The sequence below is a fragment of the Physeter macrocephalus genome, chromosome 7 (assembly GCF_002837175.3).
Source record: "Physeter macrocephalus isolate SW-GA chromosome 7, ASM283717v5, whole genome shotgun sequence".
NCBI classification, from domain to species: Eukaryota; Metazoa; Chordata; class Mammalia; order Artiodactyla; family Physeteridae; genus Physeter; species Physeter macrocephalus.
Genome location: NC_041220.1, coordinates 99,604,180 through 99,614,305, shown reverse-complemented (window position 1 = coordinate 99,614,305; position 10,126 = coordinate 99,604,180). Strand labels below are relative to the sequence as shown.

Genomic DNA, 10,126 nt, shown 5'->3' with positions numbered 1-10,126 from the left:
GGGTGGGAGGGAGGGAGATGCAAGAGGGAAGAGATATGGGGACATATGTATATGTATAACTGATTCACTTTGTTATAAAGCAGAAACTAACACACCATTGTAAAGCAATTACACTGCAATAAAGATGTTAAAAAAAAAAAAAGAATCCGGGGACAGCCAGCCCTCCTGGGGGCTCCTCAGCTAGAGCCATGGATTCCAGGGAACAGGGAAGAAGGGCTGGAATGTATGCCACCCAAGAGAAATCAAGAGGAGACCAGAAAACCCTCCAAAGGTCTACACAGCAGCCTACCTTGCGTGCCCCCCCCCCCCCCCCCGCCCCACCCCCGCCCCCCCCCCCCCCCGTGCCCAAATCTCACTTTCTTACAGAAGCTTTCCCTGACAACCCTATTTGGCATTATACGCACCCTCTCATCACCATACAGCCTCCCAATCTCCTTCTTCCTGCTCTGTTTTTTCTTTTTCCTGAAGCCCTTAACATGTTCTAATATACTATGTGCTTTGCTTATTTCTTATGTCTAGTATTTTCTGTCTGTATCCATCTCCTCTGCTAAAATACAAGCCCTGTAATGCAGGACTTTTGTCTGGTTTGTTCACTGACGATATCCAAGCACCTAGAAGAGTTCCTGGCTCCTAGCAGGCGCTCATGAGCCATAGCAGGTGTTGAATGAATAAATAAACAGAACCAAGAGTCCCACCTCGCCCTGGACCTGGAATACCCTCCCCAGCTTGAACAAGAATCAGGCCCTGCATGCATTTCCAAGGTTGTCTGCAAGAATAAGGAAGAGGTAGGGTCTTCCCTGGTGGCGCAGTGGTTGAGAGTCCGCCTGCCGTTGCGGGGGACATGGGTTCGTGCCCCGGTCCGGGAAGATCCCACATGCCACGGAGCGGCTGGGCCCGTGAGCCACGGCCGCTGAGCCTGCGCGTCCGGAGCCTGTGCTCCGCAACAGGAGAGGCCACAACAGTGAGAGGCCCGCATACCGCGAAAAAAAACAAAAAAACAAAAAACAAAAAAAGGAAGAGGTAGGGTCTCACTCAGCATGAGGGTGCATCGCCACCAAGGCTGTCCTTCTACCTGGGCTTGCAATCTGGCCTTCTGGCTCTGCCACTCCTCCTGCAGACGCTGGATTTCTGGTGCCTTCTCCTTCGGCAAAGAGCCCAGTGGAGGCTGCAGGTCACCTCCCTCCTTGAGGGGCACTTCGATCCTTTGAAGATATGGAGGCCAAAATCACAAAAGATCCCAGGCTGGAAATGACACGGTCACCCTGATAGCATCTCAGCCACTCGGACTGGGAGGAGGAAGCTCCGATGGCAGCTAGTGGAATGAGAGACATCTCACTTGGACTTTAAAAAGCCACTTGACTACACATTCTCAGTGCTATTGCACTTGGGATACTGTCAAGATTCAGCTGGAATCACCCGGCATCTGTTTTAGTGGGTGCTTAATAAATGATGATTAATTGTCAGAATGACTGAGAGCTTAGAGTTACTTATATGGGGTCCCTGAGGGCTTCAAAAGAAGAGGGCTCTGTGGTCTAATTTCACAACTTTTCCTGCATATGGAAAAAAATAACAAAACAATGATGCTTTACTTGAATACAGTACTTTACACTTTTCAAAGCACACTCTAAACTTTTACTGGCTGTTCCCAGCTATAGATAGGACGATTATAAACAGGCCTTTTTGTGTGTGTAGCAAGAACAAGAAAACACTGGTTTAAAGCTCCAGTAGTTTCTGCATTCTAGAAGAGACGCTGACAAATATTTTTGGAGACTTTCCTGTACTCAGTTCTGTGCTTTTAAACCAGCTGAGAAATTCAAATGTGATTGGTTGAGATTGTAAAGTTAAGTATTTATCCTGTTTAACAGTGCAAAAGGATGCCACACGGTGGGTATCTCTGCCAAGATTGCTGGAACTCAATGACGTTTTGCTTCCTCTGGCAAAGACATCAGGCCAGAGGACCAGAGGTTAGGGAGTTAGGGCCCTGGACTGTGAAGAAAGGCCATGATGAGAAGGACTCTGGCTTGGCAGAGGTGAAAAGGCCCAGCAACATGGACAGAGGGGACCCTTGAACGGAAGGGCAGGATGCTAAGGGCAGCATAGCAAAGTGGTTAAGAGCATGGACACTAGAGCCAGATTGCCTAGGTTCAAATTCCAGCTCTACTACACTGGTTATGTGACCTTGGCTGAGCTCTTCAAATTGTCTGGGTTTCCTCTTCCATAACATGGGGTTAATAATAGTACCTTTCACACAGATTGTTATAAAGCTTAATAGAGTAAATATCTTAAAAAATGCTTAACACTATGGCACATAGTAATAATCACATAAAAAATTAATCAAACATTTAATAAAGTGAGAAGTTTTCTTTTTTCTGCATCCTAATTCTCTTAGGTTATCCTCAAACTTTTGGAAGCTATGCTAAACATAACCATATTTAAGGAACAATAAGGGGAGATACCTTGGTCTGAGCTCTGGTTAGGAGAAGCCAGAGGTGATAAACAGTGAAGCAGTCTAGAGCAAGAATGATAAGTGACACTACCAGGCTGGATGCGTGGAACGGATAAACTTTCCCTGGGGAGGGGACCAGACTTTCTCCCAGGGCTCAGTTAGTATTTAAAAAAATGTTTTATTGAGGTAAAGTTTACAGTATTGAAATTATGCGTACAATTCAATGAGTTTTGACAAATACACACAACCATAAAAGCAACACCCCAATCAAAATATAGAACATTTTCATTACCCAAAAACTTCCCTGCATGCTCTTCCAGTCAATCCACCATCCACAGGCAGCCAACGCTTTCATTTCCATCACCATAGATTAGTTTTGCCTGATCTTAAGCATCATACAAACAGAATCACGTGGTACTACATAATGTCTCTGGAATTCAACCACATTGTTGCAAATGTCAGTAGTTCATACTTTTGGCTGCTGATTAGTATTTCATTACATGAATACACCATGATTTGTATATCCATTTTCCTACTGATAAGCAACATTTCAGCTGTTTTCACTTCTGGATTATTATGAATAAAGCTGTTAGAAATATTCTTGTACAACTATTTTTGTGGATATATGTTTCCATTTCTTTTGCTTAAATACCTAGAATTGGAATTGCTGGTAGGTATATGCTTAATTTTTTTGGAAACTATCAAATGGTTTTCCAAAGTGGTTGTACCATTTTACACTCCCAGGAGCAATGCATGAGCGTTCCAATCACTCTACATCATTGCCAACATTTTGTGCTGTCAGTCTTTTAATATTAGCCATCCTGGTAGGTGGGAAATGGTATTTCCTTTTGGTTTTAAGTTGCATTTCACTGATGACTAATGATGTTGAGTACATATTCATGTGCTTATGGGCCATTCATATATCTTTTTTATGGAAGTGTCTGTTCAAACATTTTGTCCATTTAAAAAATACGTTTGTCTTTTTATTGTTGATATATAGGTCTGTGGCTTGTCTATTCATTTTCTCACTGGCATTTTTTAAATGAGCATACATTTTAATTTTGATGAAGACCAATTTATCAATTGTTTTTGATGATTAGTATTTTCATGTCCTAAGAAATCATTTCCTACCCCAAATTTTCAAATATATTTTCCTATGTATTATAGTTTTAACTTTATGTTTAGATCTATGGAACATCTCAAATTAATTTTTATGCATGGGGTGAGGTAGAGGTTGAAGTTTATTTCTTCTCATACGTTTATCCAGTTCCAACACCATTCGTTGAAAAACTTTTCCTCTCCCTATTAACTTGCCTCAGCACCTTTAAGAAAAATTAATCTAACATCTTTGTGCAGGTCTATTTCCAGAACCTTCATTGTTTTTCATTGATCTATTTGTCTGTCTATATACTGATACCATATAGTCTTTATTACTCTAGCTTCATAATGTCTTAAAATCAGGAAAGCCTGAGTCCTCCAGCTATGTTCTTCAAGATTTTTGTTTTATCTAGGTCCTTTGTTTTTCCATATCAATATTCAGAACAGCTTATTTATTCCTACAAATAGGGCTATTGGGATTTTATATGGGATTGAACTGAGCCTATAGCTCAATTCAGAGTAAATTAAGATCTTAACAACATTGAATATTTCAGTCATGATCATTCTGTCTGTAAATAAAGATACTTTTATTTTTCCTTTCTAATTTGTAGCTCTTTTTCTTGCTTTATAGGACTGGCTAGGACCTTCATGACAATGTTAAGTAGTGGAAGCAGAATTTTTGCCTTGTTCCAAATTTTAGGAGGAACGTGTTCAACATTTCACCATTATACATGTTTACATAGTTTATCATAGATTATCTTTTTCAGGTTGAAGAAATTCTCTTCTATTCATGGACTGAGGAGTTTTTATCATGAAAGGATGTTAAATTTTGTCGAATGCTTTTGTGCATCTATTGATATGATTCTTTTTTTAAAATAATTTTTAAAATTTTATTTATTTATTTTTATTTTTGGCTGCCTTGGGTCTTTGTTGCTGCACGTGGGCTTTTCTCTAGTTGCGGTGAGCAGGGGCTACTCTTCATTGCGGTTCGCGGGCTTCTCATTGGGTGGCTTCTCTTTTTGCAGAGCATGCGCTCTAGGCACGCGGGCTTCAGTAGTTGTGGCACTCGGGCTCAGCACTTGTGGCTCACAGGCTCTACAGCACAGGCTCAGTAGTTGTGGCGCACGGACTTAGTTGCTCCGTAGCATGTGGGATCTTCCTGGACCAGGGCTCGAACCTGTGTCCCCTGCACTGGCAGGTGGATTCTTAACCACTGCGCCACCAGGGAAGTCCCGATGTGATTCTTTTTTCCCTTTATTTTTTAATGTGATGAATTACATGATTACCATTCAAATGTTAAACCAACCACGCATTCCTGGGATAAATTCTACTTGGTCATGATGTATTATTCTTTTTATATATTGCTTGATTTTATTTTCAAACATTTTGTTGAGGATTTTGCATTCATGAAGAATATTAGTTTGTCTATATTGGTGAATGTTTTAAGTGCCTTGAAAAAAATTTATTCTGTAGCTGTTCAGCATATTGTCTATAGGTATCAATTAGATTAAGTTAGTTAAAAGTGTAGTTCAAATCTTCTATGTCCTTACTGATATTAGTCTAATCATTCAATCAAATACTCAGAAAAGGGTGTTAACATCTCCAAATGTGATTGAGAATTTCTCCCTTTAGTTCTCTCAGTATTTGCTTCATTATTTTTAAAGCTCTGTATTAGGTAATACAGATTTAGGATTGTTATGTCCTCCAGATGAATTGACCCCTTTACCATTATGAAATATTCCATTTTAATCCCTGGTAATACTCCTTGTTCTGAAGTCTACTGTGATATGAATATAGCCACATTAGCTTCCTTATGTTTCATATTTGCATGGTATGTCTATTCCTACCCTTTTACCTTCAAACCTATCTGTGCCTGTATTAGGGCTGCCATGCAAAATACCACAGATTGGGTTGCTTAAAAAGCAGAAACTCATTTTCTCATACTTCTGAAGGCTTGAAGTCCACGATCAAGGTGTCAGCAGGGTTGGTTTCGCTAAGCCTTCTTCTAAGGCTTCTATTCTTCTGAAGCTTGCAGATAGCTATCTTCCTTCACCTTGTGTCCCCATGTGATTGTCCCTCTGTTGGCATTAGTGTGTGCTAATCTCCTCTTCTTATAAGGACATATTGGGTGAGGGCCAATCTAATGACCCCATTTAACTCAATTATCTATTTAAAGCCCTATCTCTAAATATATTCACATTCTAACATATTGGGGGTTAGGGCCTCAACATATGAATTTGGGGAGCGGGGCACAATTCAGCCAATAACAGTGTCTTTATGCTTAAATATCTCTCTTGCAGACAGCATATAGTAATGTCTTATCTTTTTATCCTCTCTGGCAATCTCTTTCTTTTCATTGATGTCTTTGTTTCATTTACATAGTAATTATTGAAATGACTGGGTTTAAATCTGTATCTTCCTATTTGTTTTCTATTTGCCCAATCCTTTTTCTTATTGTTCCTCTGTTCTTCTTTTTCTATCTTCTTACCTGACAAACATTTTTTTAGGATTCCATTTTAGTTCTTTTATTGGATTTTTTTTAGCTCTTCTTTGTATTCATGTTTAATGTTGCTCTATGGATTACAATTTCTATCCTTGACTTATTACAGCCTACTTAGAGTTAATATTTCACCTCTTCATATAAAATATCAGTCCCTTCTAACACAATAATTCCATTAATCCCTGTTCTTTGTGCTAGTGTGGTCATATATTATTCAACTACATGCATTATGAACTCCATAATACAATGTTTTTTTATTATTATTAAGCTGTTAGATGTCTTTTAAAGAAATTAAGAGAAGGAAAAACAGTAGTTTTTTAAATTTACCTATACATTTACCATTTCTGATGTTCTTCATTTTCTCCTGTAGATCCAAGTTTAAATTTGGTGTAATTTCCTTTCAGCTTTAATAAATTCCATTGCCATTTATCATACTGCAGCTTAGCTGGTGAAAAATTCTCTTAGCTTTTATATACCTGAAAATGTTCTATTTCAGTCTCATTTTTGAAGGATATTTTCACTGGATTTAAAATTTGGACTTGACAGGTTGTTTTTTTTTCCTTTTAGTACTTTAATGATATTGTTCCATAGTTTTCTGGCTTTCAGAAGAAAATAAGGCTGGAAGGCTGATGAGAAGTCAATTGTCATTAGTATTTATGAAAAGTCAACTTTCCCCTGTATGTAATTTGTCTTTTTAAAAGCTGATTGCTTTAAGATTTGGGGGGGATATATTTTTTTTTCAGCAGATTTTCTGTGGTGTACCCAGGCTTTGTTATCTTTGGATTTATTCTGTGGGGAGTTCACTGAGCTTCTTGAGTATGTAAATTGATATTGTCCCACAAGTCAGGAAGAATCTCTTCATTCTTAAAAAATCTTTTTTCCCCCCTAATTCTCTGAACAAGACAGTTTCTACTGATCTGTCTTCAAGCCACTAACTTTTCTTTCATGGTTTTAATTTGCTGTTAAGCCCATCCAATGAGGTTTTCATTATGGATATTGTACTTTACAGTTTTAGAATTTCCATTTGTTTCAAGGTTTTCATTTCTCTGCTGAAATTCCCTATTTGTTCACTCATTATAACAATCTTTTCCTTTATGTCCCTGAACATAGCTCATACAACTGCTTTCAAGTCCTTGTCTGCTAATTCCAATATCTAGGTCATTTTAGGCTTTATTGGCTGATTTTTTTCTTGATTAGAGGTCGCACTGTTCTGCTTCCTTCCATGTCTCATAATGTTTTCATCAAATGCTCAATATTGTGGATAATACAATGTAGGGAGTCTGTATTATGAATTCCTTTCAAAAGTGTTGAGTTTTGTTATGACAGCCAGTTAAATTACTGAAGGCTCTTTCTGATCCTTTTACGCTTGGATTTGTCTTTTGTTAGAGCAGGTATATTTCAACATTGTCCTTTGTTCTAGGGTGTGGCCCTTACCCTATAGGGTATGTTTCTTACTCCTAAAATGTTACTTTTCCGAGGTCTCAACTAAATGCTCAGAGAGCTCAGAAAGGCTGAGACTCCAATGTCTGCTAGCATTGCATCTCTGGTATCTTCATTTTCCTCAGCACCATGGCAGCAGCACACTCCTAGGCCTCACGGAGTCTCATCTCGTACATGCTCACTCAAGCCCCTGGCAAGGACCTACAGAAAACTCTCATAGATTTCTGCCCTCTATCCCCCCCACATAGGATCCTCTCTTCTGGTACCCTACCTTACAAAGTCCAGCTGCTTTAGCAGCCCTGAGCCCTGACATCTGTCTGCTCAGCTCAGCTTGCCTCCAATTCTCTGCACTGTGGTTGGCACTGTCCCCAGGGAGAGAGGCAGGAGCAAATGTGGGGTGATTATGGGTTTCAACTCATGTTTCCCTTCTGAAGGACATGGTCCTTCTCTGCATATTGTCCTATTACTCAAAAGAGCTGTCTCATATATTTTGCTCAGTTGATAGCTGTTTACAGAAAGAGGGCAAGTCTAGTAGTACCAGTTACCCTGTCATGCCTGGAAGTGGAAGTTTCAGTCCTTATTATTGAGTATTAAAGGACAGAGTGACCTTGGAAAAGTAGAAAAACTGTGGAACTTCATGTGGCACATAAGAACAGCTGCCCTAAGTTGAGATGTAGTTAAAAGCATGAGTTCTGGAGCCAGAGAAACTATCATCTGGATCCTACCATCTACTGGCAGTGTAAGTAGATGGGCAAGTTACTTAACCTCTCTGCTCTTCAGTTTCCCTCATCTTTAAAATGAAGTACTTCAGGGACTTCCCGGGTGGTGCAGTGGTTAAGAATCTGCCTGCCAATGCAGGGGACACAGCTTCGAGCCTTGGTCTGGGAAGATCCCACATGCCATGGAGCAACTAAGCCCGCGTGCCACAACTACTGAGCCTGCACTCTAGAGCCCGTAAGCCACAACTATTGAGCCCACGTGCCAAAACTACTGAAGCCCACGAGCCTAGAGTCCGTGCTCCGCAACGAGAGAAGCCACTGCAATGAGAAGCCTGCGCATCGCAATGAAGACTAGCCCCAGCTTGCCCCAGCTAGAGAAAGCCCGCGCACAGCAGCAAAGACCCAATGTGGCCAAAAATAAATAAATAAATAAATAAATTTAAAAAAAAATAAAATAAAATGAAGTACTTCAATAATGGTGTCTACCTAATGAAGATGAAATGGGTTAATCCAACATTCAGTAAATATTTATTATTTTCATCATCATCATTATTCCCTGGGACACCACTAATGGGAATTCCCCTCTCTTACTCCATTTTATTGCCCCAAATTCCCTCATATCCTAAAAACCTGATCTTATCCTACCATCTCTCACAAAGCAAGCCATAGCTAACTCTCCTGACTCCTCATGCTCCCTTTGAAGTTAATTGTGACCTGCTACCCCCCACCTTAAATCAACAGCCAATGGAAAAGCCACCTCCCTCTTAGAGCCACCATGCCCAAAGTTCCCTGACAAGCATCCTTCAAGGGGTTAACTACTGAATACACAGCCTCACCCCTTAAAGGAGCCAATGCATTTGTTCTGTCCTGCAGCCTCTAACCCTGGATCTTTCTATTCCTTTCTCATCACTGCTTAGTCCTTACACTCCCACTAAAACCACTGTGGAAGAAGCTTACAGACCCCACACCTCCTCATTTGGTTCTATAGTTGAGGAACCCCTTTATCAATATAGCTATGTGGGAGAAAAAGACAAGTCTGTTGTGACCACCACTGCTGTTGCTCTGCCCAGCATCCTCTCCTTGGGGAAGCCTTTCCTCTTTCCATGGTGGTCCTGTTTAGTCCACAGGGTTTGGGTGCAGCTAACTCTGCCCTCATCATTAGCTGGCCCCAGGGAAGAGCATGTGACACATACCTGGCCAATCAGAGCCAGGCATCTGCTTGGCCAGAAAGACTGGCTCAGGGATGCACATGTGCCCCAAGCTGGGCCCCTTAGAAACCTCTTTGACATTCCTGCCAGTATTTTCACAGTAAAGATTATTTCTTTCCCTTTGGAATTGTGAGTTTTAAACAGGACAAGATTTGTGGCTGCCAGTGGTAAGTGACAGTACCAGGATTTAGTCTGGAGGCCTGACTCCAGAGTCTGTGCTCTTTAACTTCTATGGTTCTACACCTCATAGAGCCTGAGACAGAATCTGGAGGGACCTGTGGAAGTATTATTAGCTGAAGAGTTCACTGGACTATAGGGTACCTGACACTGCCATTGAGATGATTTAGGAGTGTAGGCTCTGCTTCCTCAATGCTGTGTTATAAATGTTTCTGTCCCCTCAAAATTCATATTTTGAAGCCTATTGCCCAATGTAATGGTATTAAGAAATGAGGCCTTTGGATTCTTTACAGACCTAGAAAAAAAAATCTTAAAATTTGTATGAAGACACAAAAGACCCTGAATAGCCAAAGAGGTCTTGAGGGAAAAGAACGGAGCTGGAGGAATCAGATTCTCTGACTTCAGACTATACTACAAAGCTACAGTAATCAAGACAATATGGTACTGGCACAAAAACAGAAATATAGATCAATGGAACAAGATAGAAAGCCCAGAGATAAACCCACGCACCTATGGTCAACTAATCTATGACAAAGGA

At 40.4% G+C, this 10,126-nt stretch overlaps 1 protein-coding gene across 1 annotated transcript in view; it reads right to left on the bottom strand.

The window, feature by feature from the left end:
* FAM184B (family with sequence similarity 184 member B) overlaps positions 1-10,126 on the bottom strand; it is a 128,833-nt gene that overhangs the window by 29,567 nt on the left and 89,140 nt on the right. The window contains exon 9 of the mRNA XM_007101877.4: positions 1,073-1,202. Within this exon, the coding sequence (XP_007101939.2) occupies positions 1,073-1,202 (130 nt within the window). The remainder of the gene's footprint in view (positions 1-1,072; positions 1,203-10,126) is intronic.